This window comes from Micropterus dolomieu, linkage group LG06 (assembly GCF_021292245.1).
Source record: "Micropterus dolomieu isolate WLL.071019.BEF.003 ecotype Adirondacks linkage group LG06, ASM2129224v1, whole genome shotgun sequence".
NCBI classification, from domain to species: Eukaryota; Metazoa; Chordata; class Actinopteri; order Centrarchiformes; family Centrarchidae; genus Micropterus; species Micropterus dolomieu.
This window is the reverse complement of record NC_060155.1, coordinates 26532533-26545988: the sequence shown is the minus strand read 5'-3', so window position 1 is coordinate 26545988 and position 13456 is coordinate 26532533. Positions and strand designations below refer to the sequence as shown.

Sequence of the window (13456 nt, the reverse complement as noted above, 5' to 3'; positions counted from 1 at the left end):
TGTACATCCCAAAATCTGTAAGTGCTGGAAAGATTGATAATCTTATCGACAATTTTGCTGTTAGAGCCTTACCAAAGTCTGTCCTAAGGGTGGCACTAAAGGAAAAACCTGGGGTCAGAAAAATCTTTATGGTTAAAGGGATACTTTGCGATTCTGCAGAGAGTTTGTTGATAAACAAACTCGTGAACGCGCATTGCCATGGTAACCAGTCCTACTCTGAAATATAGCAGAATCCAGAATCTGCTGTCCGAGAGCACGTTAGTTTCAATTAGAGGGCAAGTTTTAGCAGCGCTGTAGAAGGTGTGACAACAAGCATGTAAATATTTAAATATGTATTGAAGCACAATACTTTTCTAAGCCTAAATCTAAGACACGGAGTCTAGTTTATTTATCGGTGGGAAAATCGACAGGAACGATAGTAGTTACAATTAGTGAACAAAATGTGTAAGCTCACAAACGCTGCATACAAAACACAACAGAGTAAACAAACTAGAGAGTTATTTGAAATACAGTGACTGATAAGAGCTGGGAAGCACAGGAGCAACTGTTTATCTCCAGGGCCGAAGTCAAAGATAACTGTGGGACTAACCTCCATCACTCTTTATTCAACAGTTGGCAGCAACACACAGGAGCTCCTCTTTAGTCCTGAGAAGCTGCAGTCTTTATTCACCAGCCTCTGTAACTTCTACTGTACATTTACTGCTGAACAAGGTGCAAGGTGACCCGTTTCTCTCTGTTCACACACGCGCTCCGTCTATTCCTCCTCTACCACACACACACACTGACCTAAGCTAACAAAGGTAACCAGCTGGGATCCTCACAAACTTGACAAGAGATAGACAAGACAGTAACACTGAATCTGTCGTTTATGTGGAACAGCAAAGCTAATGTTAGCTTACTCACCTGTCCAGCAGAAACAGAGCAACTGCAGTTCTGCAGAGAATTGCATGCACCTCCAAATAATGCTTTTAAACGCTATAATATTCTTTGTGGGGTCCATCGATGGTATTAAATGATTCAAAGTATATATTTTATGAACGTTTGGAGCAAGTTGTCTGAAAAGGACCTAAAGAGGTGGATGCATAATTGGGCAGATCAAATTTTGTAGGCTACCTGCCGAGATTTGCATCCACCTCTTTTCCCAGCATAAATGACCACCCGCGAGGTGCATGCATGCAATTCTCGGCAGGCAGGCAGAATTCGGCACAACACCGGCAGCGCTTGTAGAAGCAGCAGCCTTCGCCAACTTCGCTACACTTTTGTTTTTACCTGTTTTCTTCTGCCTTTATTGCCAAAACATGTGTTACCTCTGACATAAGTACAGTCATTGGAAAATGAAGATGGTTTTTTTTTGGATTAAAGAGCAGCAGACCACGATCCACCCGGCCCAAACAACTGGACCAGGCACCATGGCAGGTGCGGGAGCGAGGAAAGAGAGTCAGGAGAGGAGCCGTGCTGGCCCAGCTTGGACTTAATTCTGCTCCTAAAGAGCCAGTCTGGACAAAATGGGAGTCATACGAACCAAGCAACGGTATTCAGAGACTGTTGTGCCCACATCCTTACAGAGACCTGCCCCATCAAAATCGGCAGGTGGTCCATGTTCCGAGCTGCCAGCGCAAGACTCTGGCAAGATGAGAGGAAGTGGACTTTATGTTTTACATCGCTGAGGCTTGGTGCACAAACGCAGTCAAAATGGACTCTGTTTCCCAAATGTTTATTGTGTTTACTGTTTATTGAGAAGATGAAACTTTCCTACTATCATCTGGTTGCTGCAGTTTACATTCACCCCATGCAAATTCTAAAAATGCACCGTGCAATGTTCGGGGTGTGAGTTTTACGTGTCTGTATATATGTATATAAATAACTGTATTTTATTTTATATATTATAAACCTGTTACCATATTTTAATATATTTTAATACAGGCCAACACTTAATTATATGGTGTAGCACGAAGGAACTAAAAATTTCATTTCGTTATGCAGCCTTGTGCAGTATAATGACAATGTGCCATGCAGTCGATGGAAATTGACTTGATTTGGTCTGAGCATGGCATTTTCATGACAAAAGCTTATTTAGTATCCACATTTTAAAGGGTAGCCTACATTGTAAAAGTACAAGTGTAAATACTGTCCTATTGATGCCTTTAATGAAATGGTCAAGAAATTACCAAAACTATCAGCAAAAGGCCATGAATTTCTACAGAAAGTTTACTAGAAATCTGGCAACCAATTGTCTAAATATTATACATGGACCACAGAATTGTTGGAATGGAAATTCTTACCTGACTAAGGCACTAACTGAAGATTTATTTTACATCTGGTAGCCTATTAACTCATGATTTGTGTCTGGGTATATTATCTGGGTAATGAAGTCTGCAGCCAATGCATCTGGACGAGCCATGCACGGGACCGGACTAGATAGGGGTGCTGTAATTTATCAATAGAATGACCACACCTGCCTGTACAGTGCAGGTGTGGACATACAGTGCCACTGATTGAGTGATTGATTTTTATTTAGAAGGGACCATGTGCAATTAATAACATAAATGTAAACATTTGATGCATTACACCAGAGTTAGCCTTAGGCTAATTTACATCTGCAGTCCACAAATTGGGTGCACTGGGTGGTCTGAGAAAACAAAGGGCATATTGATCTATGATTTTTAGAATTGTGACTGTAAGCTATCCAGCTCGCTAGCTAGCATAAATGACGACTGTGAAGCAACTGAGCCCTCTTGATAAGTGAACTAGCGAGACAAAAGTTGACACAAAGTGATCACTGTAAACATTGGTAAAATGGCGTAAATCTCACTGAATGCGAAATAAATTTGTTGACTTGAACTGTACTATCACAGGAATTATGTATGGAATCAGTTTGCATAGAATCGATCAGAACTGGTTGTTTCAATAAGCACAGCTAAAACGACATTCATCACACTAATTTAGTGCCATATAGCTAGGTAGTTAGGAAAATAATACAACAGACTATTAGGCTACGTTCAGAATGCAGGCGACATCGTGACTCTGTCTACAGCAGAACTGTGACAACAGCTGCTCTGCAGTGACGTCAAAGTCGCATCAAATGCGACCTGAGTGTCCAGACTGAGGTGGCATTTAAAAAGATCTGATCTTTATCGATTTGGACCACATATGGAAGTGGCCCAATTCCAAACTGGAAAAGATCAGATTCCACATGACTTGGCCTGTTCACACTGGCATAAAAAGATCAGATCTCACATATGGGCACATATGGGCAAAAAAATCGGATTTGGGTCACATTGGCCTGCAGTCTGAACGTAGCCTTACTTAAGTACTATGCCTGTATAAATGTTAATTTTCTATTTACTGTAATCCATAACATGGCGTATGCAATAAATCAATAACACAACAACAGTAGTTAGTAACATATTCATTAACACGCCCTTTAAGCTTTTTGTGCTGAACCCTAATATTAGAATATTAGAATATTCGATCTTTGGGTACACATTCGATTTTCAACTTTGAGATTCGAATATTGAAGTGTTTTCGCACACCTGACCTCTGCTCCCAGCATTGAACGTAAGGCCAAAGGGAAAACAAAATGAAGCCCTCAAATGTGTGGGAGCACCTTAAATTGAGGGATGACAACTGAAGTGTGGCGGTTATGGCGTTTATTCATTTTACAATTGTCTAATTTTAATACAGATCAAAACAGTCAACTAGCCTACATTTTAAATTTAGTCATTAAATTGTAGGCAACAACAAACAAACAATAACATAATGAATTTAAATAATTATATTACGCCGATTGTAGAAGAAGAACATTTTGTAGTCTATGATTAAAGTTAAAAGCATATTTTGCATAATAATGTATTGTTACTTTCACTACTGGAAATTGCGCTCATCGTGTCTGCTCTCCCTGGACCCCCGCCAGGCTAAACTATTTCTATATTGTGGACCTACTCAGCTCACCCTCTCACCCTCTCACCCTGGACTCTAAGCTAAGGTTCCCCCCCCCTGCTCTGCACAGCAGCAACTAACCCAGTTTTTCAGCATCTAGTCAACCTTTCTATATAGTAATAATAATGGTCCACAATTATGTAAAATGTCATTGTTTTAAGTCAAAAACCTTCAAATTTGAGTAATGAGTGTAACCGAAATCATCAGAATCATGCTATGTACTCAGTGGATGTCTTGATGGCAAACAATGTGTTGGATGAAAAGACAGATGATCTGACATTGATCTAGACCCCTCTATTTGATTGGCAAAAAATCTTTGTTGGCCTACACTCTGATATCAGTTGGTGGGTTGTTTGTCAGTCTAATCTGATCAAACCACAGCCACACAGTCACATTGGCTAAAGCAGACTGGCTGAGTTTTTCAGAATTATATATTTAATTAATTTTTTATTTTTTTGCTTTGATGTTTCTTATTTAGTCATGCAGGGGCTTTAAATCAGAAAATTACAATTATTCTTCATATAAATTAATAATTGGCTGTGGCATTGCAGCCACATGTACTTAAAGTTTCTTTTAAAATGTTATCAGCCTAATTGATGCTACAATCACTATCAGGATACACAGTCTCTTTATTAAACCGTTGGAATGAGCTACTTCATTTAACCTTTTTTTAAAAGTAAAATGCCCCATAGGAAAAGCTAAGTAAACATGTATCCAAAATAGTAAAATGCAGTTAATTACACTGCCTTTAAAAAAAATCATATCCATCAGCAAATTGGAAAGTTATTCCAGCAAGAGAAAAGTTCTTTATTCTATTACAATCACATTTGATTTAAGAAATAATGAATCATTGTGACAACCTGTGTATAGGGCATACTTAAAATGAATGGGCAATAAGCAATACCTGCAATATATTTAACATTTTGTCCGGGACAGCTGTCTGCAGCTGAGAGAGGCAATAAATGTAAGCCTCAATTATGTGGACCATTAACATGGATAGCTAAACAATGGGAGGGTTAGAAATAAATGTGCGTCAAAACAAGCAGTATAAAGAACCATTCAGTCAGCCCATTTACCACTGAAAAGTATACCCATGGTTTAAATGCCAAGTTATACCCTGCAATTTACTTGCTTTAGTTAGTAATTCAGTTCAGAGAATGACAACGAAGAGATTCTTTTTCCTGTAAGTGTATTACTCAGCTTATAGGAAATGTAAAATAGCTCTTTTTTCAGTAATATCCACTCACTTGGATTTCATGCAATGCAGAAGCTGAGGACCAAAGGAATAGTTTTCAATTAGTGCATTTTGTCTCACAACTTGTATTTTGAATGTAAAATCATCAAAACTATAAGAGAAGCACAAATAATACACAAGTGTATAACTACCAAGATCTTCTTCTGAAATACAACCTCAAGGCGATGCTACAAAAGCACTGATAAATGCATTAAGATTAAACAAAAGCCAAGGCTGATTCTTCACCCAATCATGACAGTCATGAAGCCAAATACTAAAGGGGAGGGATATCAGGGCCCATTGCTGTTCATCTATCTGCCAGGGAGCAAGATAGAGTGACAAATGATCGTCAAACATCAGGGAACACAGCTCAAAAGGAGGAAGGTGTTAGCAGTGTTTCCTTGTGGCCCCTGGGGAAAGCTGAAGAGAGCGCTCATCAGATCATACATCAGAGGGAAATTAGTTATTTACACAATGTCTTGAGGAAAGCTGCCAAATGAAAATAAAATGTTGAAAAAGAAAGGGGATTTGAAATGTGTAAACATACAGTAGAGAGGAGTAGAAAATTGCAAACCCAAAATGGAATAAATTTACAATAAATATGATGCAGTGGTGCGTAAGCACTACAGTGCAGATAACTTCAGTGCTGGTGACAGAAGAAAGCTAAAGGGGGTTCAAATATTCCACAACATACTGCAGTATTTGTCTGATTTTTAAATGATGGTTACAGTTTGGTAATGGTTTAGGCCCCAAAACTATTTGGTTAGGTTCAGGAAAAGATTGTGGTTCGCATTAAAATGGCTACTTTCTTAAAACAATGAATGTTTACTTTTCACGCGAGGCAAACTGTGAAACTGACACGATATTCTGTAGTGGATCGGCAGGTGTATTACATGCTTTTTGTGTGACCCTGGGCTGTAAATGCCTAGCAACAAACACACATATTTTCCTTTCTAGTTTCATGTCTATGCTATATGTGTTGACATGATATGTCAGGCTCTTTCTCAGATCCAGTTCAGCATAGTCTGAAAAGTCAAATGGCTCTAACACATTAAATACAATCGCTGTGTCTGAAAATTAACAAACCTCTGTAAGATAAATTTGACCCCTTACACTCCATATACAGCATTGCCACAGCAATTATTTATTAGATATATACAAAACTACTATATATACAAAAATACCTCTGAAATTATGTAACATATAGGTTAATAAGAAGAAATATACTAAGTTTCAAAATCATTAAATTCATAAGGTATTTAATAATACTGTTTCTCTGTATCAGTTTATCATCACATATCTTAATGTTTCGACTCTTGTTAACAGGATTATAATAATCAACATAAACAGCACATGCATAATTAAATGAAAGATAAATGTCATAAAGATCAATGGGTTATATTGATAAGTTAAGTTGAGGATTGTGTGTAGATGAAAGGATCCAGAAATATTTGAGGAAAATCTAATAAAAAAAACTGTTTGAAAAAAGGCTCTAAATCAAATTACTTTCCATTACATACATACCTTTTCCCACCAGACATATGTGGCAGCTATGACTTAGCGGATGGTAGGAAAGTCACATAATCTTATGAAATTTGCTCCAAACATTGAAAAATATTAATGTAGATAAGAAATGAATGGGTGGATGATAACATTTTCTCCATGGATCAATTTTAAACCACTAATTTAATTCAAGCCTGCGATCCCAGGAGCACCTCCTCCACACCTGGCTATCACAGTTTAATTTTTCTAGGCCCAACTGAGCTCTCCGCTTCATCCATAACCAGTGGCTGCTTCGTTGAAAAAGAATAACAAAACAATATGAACACATCCCACAGCAATTATACATAAAAACACATCCCGCCACATGTCTAGATCAATAATTCTGATATGTGTTACTGTCAGGAGATAACGTCAGCTGCAGAGACCAGTGGACAGAGACACACCAATTACTACAATTACTTAATTAATTATTTAAAAACACGTCATATCAATTCATGCTTTTATCTTGTGTCATTCAATGGTTTTCCATGACATATTCTTGAATTATCATTGCTTTTGCAGAGGGGCTTAGTTCCCTTTTAGCAGAGCTGGGACTCTGGCCCTCATAATTTGATCAGTGACAGAGGCACTAAAGGTTTATAAACTTTGACTCGTTCAACTGAATAACCAAGCAATAAGGAATGCTCAATTTAAAAGAAAAATCCAATGTAAAATAACATCACACACTGTGTTTCTGCAAAACATGTTCCTTTTTCGTCGATAGTTTTAGCAGTGACCAAAATTGTTACAAAAAAACTAAAAACAGCTAACTCAATACTCAAATATAATGAGGGTTTAAAAGATATATAATGCCTATGTTAAACCTGTGAATATTGCCTTAAAAACTCTGCTCTGAGAACCTTACACACTCCTTTTGATAATTAGCTTGAAAAAAAAGAAGTGCACAGTCTACTGGTGCCGTTAAGCTCTGAGAACCACATTAAATACTGTTCTAATCAGTTCTATTTTATAGTATCCTTGTTGTAGGACTACTTCATATCTCAGTCATCCGAGGGCTTGAAATTAGCGACGACAGGGAAAGCAAAACTAGAGTGCTTACATGCTAATGAGAAAATTCATTTGGGCGAGACTAATTTTACCTGACATCATTTTTACAGGGCAAATAACCATTGGCAAATTAGGGCAAGCTCTGACATTGTGCACACTAACTTGTTGACAGTGTACGTTCCAGCATACACTAAAAGACCAATCCCACTACTAATTACATTAACCTAGCTCTTCTCCAAAACTAATTCTGTTCACACAGACTTTTTGCTGTCACACCAGATGCGGTCTTGGAGATTCATAATGGAAAGTTATGAGTAGATAGTAATACACCTAGTAACAGCTGGGACGGACAGGGAAAACAAGGCAGACCAGGATGGTGTCATCTTTATGCATAAGGTCTGCTGGAATCACATATACATTAACTTTCAATACACTGTTAGGTTTAGGCTTTCATATTAATGGTGCACATTTACTTTTAAAATTAGTTGTTATTAAATTAACAGCTTTAACTGCTTTCTATAACAAAAGAAATGCTATGCTTTCCTTTATAGATACCTGACAACAAAGAGCACTGTGCGTTACTATTATTTTTGACAGAAAGGCCTAGGGCAAACTTCTCCAATGTGTCAGGTTTAGGTGAACGCAAAATTCAAATCTCATCACTTCTGCGTGTGTACTCTACAGGCTACTATGCAATTTCCCAAGTAACATGTTACTGTTTTCTCATGACTGTATACATAACATTTTAGGACAATGTTAACTGTCAATAAATTGAACAAATGAATCTTAACTAGAAAACGCTGTTGGCAGAACCAACTTTTTTTAAAGCCACGAGTAGCATATGCCTTTCAGGCTGCATAAAGCTCCCACAACCTTCACCAATAAGGTAGGCCAGCCTGCATGTAGCCTGAGAGGCAAAACTATGTACATAAAAAAGCTCTTGCCACACTTCTCACTGCTGCTCGTTTAGCTCATTGCTTTGAGCGCACAGTGATCAGTGGAGGCGACTCAGATGAGTGTATCCCATTGGAAATACTGTATACAGTCTATACTACATGTTAATCTTTGTGTATTTGGTGTAGTAAGTATTACTATTGAAATTAACATACCTAACCATTTTCAAACAGGAAATGACATATTACAAACTATGACTTTAGAATGCCTCTGCTAACTAAACTTAACAACAAAGATACAGAGATGTTTGTCCAAAGTTGTGGTTTTTCTATTGTGTTCCACAAATAGTTTTATTTTTTTCCAGCTGTGATCAGCTCCTCCATTCCTTTGTGAAATGCATTGTGGGGGAATGAAATCAACAACAGTCAAAAATCATTGTTTAGCATGCCTTCTGACTGTTTTGAGTAGACTTTATTTTGTCACTTTTCTAGTGTGAACACACGGCATACTCATAACCTGCTTGGCAGGCAGACTACAGAGGCAGGATTGGGAGTAAAAATGGTAGTTTCCATTGTCCAGATTTTGATATTTATTGTGAGTCTGAGTCAGAATTATGGCCTCATAAAAATCAGGCCTTATCTACTGGAATATCCTGAGCAAACCCCAAATTCATTAGTTTTTGAAATTACTGTGTCATAGACCAAAGTGATGGTGGAGGAACATTTTGACCTGACAGTGGTGCAAGACAATTAGGTGGGGAGTCACAAAAAGAAGGTACCATTGTCGGGGCCATGAATTTCATCCTCTATTCATAACAAGGCAGGCTTGTTACGAAGATATCTTGTTCAAGACCAAAGTTCTGGATTGAGCAGCATCAACATCCTTACGCCCCGCCCTGTTGCTAGTAAAGCAAAATGGCAAAATAATTATTTTGCCTCATTGCTTTCCAGTTAAATACTGCAGCATTGTTTTGGCTCAGTTATGGCTCTCTCTGCAGCCCAGACACAAACACAGTCACTGCACACTGAACAGATTTTCTTGGGAGGAGTTATGAACCATTTAACAATCGAAATGCTCTTTATTGCTCTGAATTGCCAAGTAATTCTTTCTTCTTATTCTTTTTTACTCTGTTTTTCCTGCGTCTTCATAATTGATTTTGTTAGATCTAAGAGTTTTATTACCCTCTGAATCATGACCGGCAAGACCTCTGCATCAGCCTCACATAGCTGGTTTAGACTCACTGCAGCAAATATAAAGCAAATGCTGATTACGTGAGGATACAAAACAGTGAGACGGCCAGAGAGTCAACAGCTACATTCTGCTGATAACAGATGAAAAAGATGGTCATGTGAAATATTAATAAAAAACTTCATTAGAAGCAATAAAACACACAGTTAAAAGAAAGTCTGGGTAATACTTTAGTGCAGCAATGAAAAAAAAAAAGCTCTAATACCATTCACTTTGGTGCAGTGGTCAGCAAAATCCTACCTTGCTTCACACCCTTATGAAACCTTTTATTTCTTTCGTTGGCGCTTCTATCGTCATGTCTCTGAAACGTCCCAACTAGAAAGTAACAAAGTGGTACCAGTAAATATCATCTCTCACCGTACGTCCACCGCGTCCTCCATGACTGTCATGTCCGTCTTGCACTTGGCTGAGGGGTTGATGGCAAGTTCGGCAGGGGGGATGACAAAGCTTTTACTCAATGGCAGCCACATTCCCTCTCCTAAGGTGTATGTGAATCTGTAGAAGACAAGAGAGGTGGATGAGACAGGTTACAGGTTAAGGCTGTTCAAGTGTAAAACAATACGAGAGAAACAATGTCAAGTCAGTGCAATAAAGGTGAAAACAAAAGAGTTAGTCATTACAAACAAACTGACCCCACTAAATCATGGATACCCAACTAGCTTTTCCCGGGGAGCACTTTTGCAAAATGACAGGGGGGCCGTGTCACATGTGAAACCAAAAGTCAATGACTCATCATTTTAACCCAAACTAACCCTTTTCCTAAACCTAACAAAGTAGTTTTAGTGCCTTAGCCCTAAACAAAGTGCAACCGTCTGACAACGTTAAACACATGTTAGAAAGGCTTTCAGGCAGAAAGGCCTGGGGCCAAACTTCTCCCATGTGCCGTGCGGGTCAGGTGTAGGTAAACTTCATGAAATTCAAATGTCACCACTTCTACGCATGCACAGATCACTACAGGCTAATATGCAATTTCCCAAGTAACAGCCAAGGGATATTATTGAACATTTACTAATAGGTATAAACAAAGAAATTCCCCATGTGAAAATGGTTGGCGGGCCTACCAGCACCAGAGTTGTGGTTCTGGGACAGTGCCCATCCAAATCATTCTCTGCGCTCTCTCACTTATATAAAAAATGTTACTGTTTTCTCATGACTATGGTATAATTTACCACTCCTACCCACAAGCAGTCCTGTTCTGTCCTGTTCTTCTGCCATTCTTACCTCTTTGTTCTCTCCTGCTGATTCTCAACTGTTCTCACTGTTAATACTGACTTTTACTGAAAAAAAATATATTCTACAAATAATAGCCAGAAGCAGAGGAGGCTTTATGCGCAGATCGCATTTGATTGTTATGAGTCTGCGGATCTGGCGGGCCGGGTCACAAAAATGAACATTCTGATTAATAGCAGATGCGTTTTGAGTGGAGCATCTCCCCATTAAGAGAGAGGCTGTGCACATTTACACGCAAGGTACAGCAGCCTAACTTCATTGATAATTTAAATCTCCTGACATGCAGACAGGATTGGTAAGGATCTATGTTGTTGTTAGGATGTTTATCCGTATTCCATGTTCTTCTACACGTCCAAAAGGTCTCACACACAGTCCGTGTTCATACAGTGAAACTGTTGGGGTTAAAGCAGCCCTTCCCCTGATTCCTCCTTACTCTAGAAGCTTAAAGTTTAATTCTGTTAATTCAGTTTTTAGTTTTGCTGCCTCAATGTCCCACAGTCTTAACATATGCAGTAAGTGTAATTATTTGGTATATGCTATGCTATGAATAGATATTTGTTATGTGACAATCAGAAAATCTGTTATAAATTCTGTTGTGACCATGGCCCTCTGAGTGTTCTTTTTATTTAACATTCAGTCTGCAAAAACAAACACAACAACATTATTTTTTCTATGATGTCAATTTGCTCTGACCTCGTTCTGTGTTACCTTAAGTTACCTTTTGGTAATGTAGAGCATGCCCATGCATTTATTTAGGCTACCTAGTTATGTGATCTCTCCTTGTGTTTCTAGTCACGTTATTAGAAAAGTGACGAGTACGCACTATTTTTGTATTCTTTTCTTAAAATGTTCTCCTGGGTGCCCAACAAAAGCCAAGACTAATCTAACAAGGCTAAGAGTCTACAGCAACACAAGCAGCTCTGTGAGACTGTGCGTTGAGCTAAATGCTAATATCAGCATACTATTTTGCAGCAGGTATAATGTTACCATGCTCATTATTTTAGTTTAGCATGATAGGATGCTAACATCCGCTAAATAGCACTAAATAAAATAACAGCTGAGGCTGATGGGAATGTTATTACTTCTACTACCAAATATTGGACCTGGTGATGGCACTTACATAAAAAGGCAAGGGATCACCAAAGTGACTCCTATTTATCCTTAGTAGGACGATGTCAGTAGCCATCTTCTGGGGCTCATAAATACGAAATTTCATAGCAATCGATCCAATAGCTGTTTAAGTCTGGACCTAAAATCTTTACTTTGAGGATCAAAAATAGCTGACAAAAAACAAACTGATCTTCTTGGTGGGATTGCCCTTTGAAGATAACACTCCATCAAGGTCTACTTTTCCTGTTGTGCCAAAACAACTACCATGTCACGTCAAAATGCTTACTTTTCAAAGATGAATGGTTTTGCTGCATAAGTGATCCAGAACAATGGCATGAGTTTTTTCCTTTGAGCAAAGTTATTTTACATAACTCTTTCTTGAGCTGAAGGACGCTGTGTGCTAATGGGCGTAATGCATACCAAATGAGAAACCCTGACAAAAAAGCGCCAATAAGAGTTTCCCCTGAGACAAAACAAGGCTATAAATCTGTACACAACAGACGCCTGGAACAAGAGCTTAAAAACAATTCTTTATTTGTACGTCAACGAATATCATCAATCTTTAAACGCTTTACAGTTGAAATGTAATACTTCCAACTTTAAGTTAAACAGTGAACACTGATTAACATCAAATTCATTATTAGTGTTGATGAATTATGCATGAATACTTGTACCACAAAAGAGGGGAACTTGTTGATTAAATAGTTAACCATTTTTATGCAGAATAAACACATTTCCTCATTCACAATTGTTCAATTTGCATTTTATAAAATGCTAACTTAGCATAAGGAAAGGGCAGTAGATTGTGGGGACTGCATGCATTACCAGTCACTTGAAAAACTGAACGATTAAACCATTCAGAAATGTAGCACTTAATTACAATCCATCCAATTACTCCCTCAGTTTCAAAGTGAAGTTTTCTGTTGATCAAAGTGTTGCCGTTATAACATTTACTGTATAACACTGGATTCTAGCAAGTTGTTATAAGATATTAAAATGGTAATATTTCCATATTATTTTTCAGGGAGCTGTTGTCACCTCTCTTGTAAGTCATTTCACCATCTCTTGTGGGACTGTGTACAGCAGGAGTACTGAAATTCCCTGTGATGCCATATGACGTATATGGGTGACCACAGGATAAATTAGCAGCCACTTAACAAGCACTGCTTTATAATGGACAACTAGGGACTAGTGTGCTGCTATATGACTTATTTGGTTCACCCTAAGAGAAGCTGGAGGTGGAAAACACTA

The 13456-nt window shown here is 38.2% G+C and overlaps 1 protein-coding gene across 1 annotated transcript in view; it reads right to left on the bottom strand.

Annotated features, from left to right (window-relative positions):
* The window catches only part of astn1 (astrotactin 1), a 398026-nt gene that overhangs the window by 251331 nt on the left and 133239 nt on the right, over positions 1 to 13456 (bottom strand). The window contains exon 11 of the mRNA XM_046052123.1: positions 10223 to 10360. Within this exon, the coding sequence (XP_045908079.1) occupies positions 10223 to 10360 (138 nt within the window). The remainder of the gene's footprint in view (positions 1 to 10222; positions 10361 to 13456) is intronic.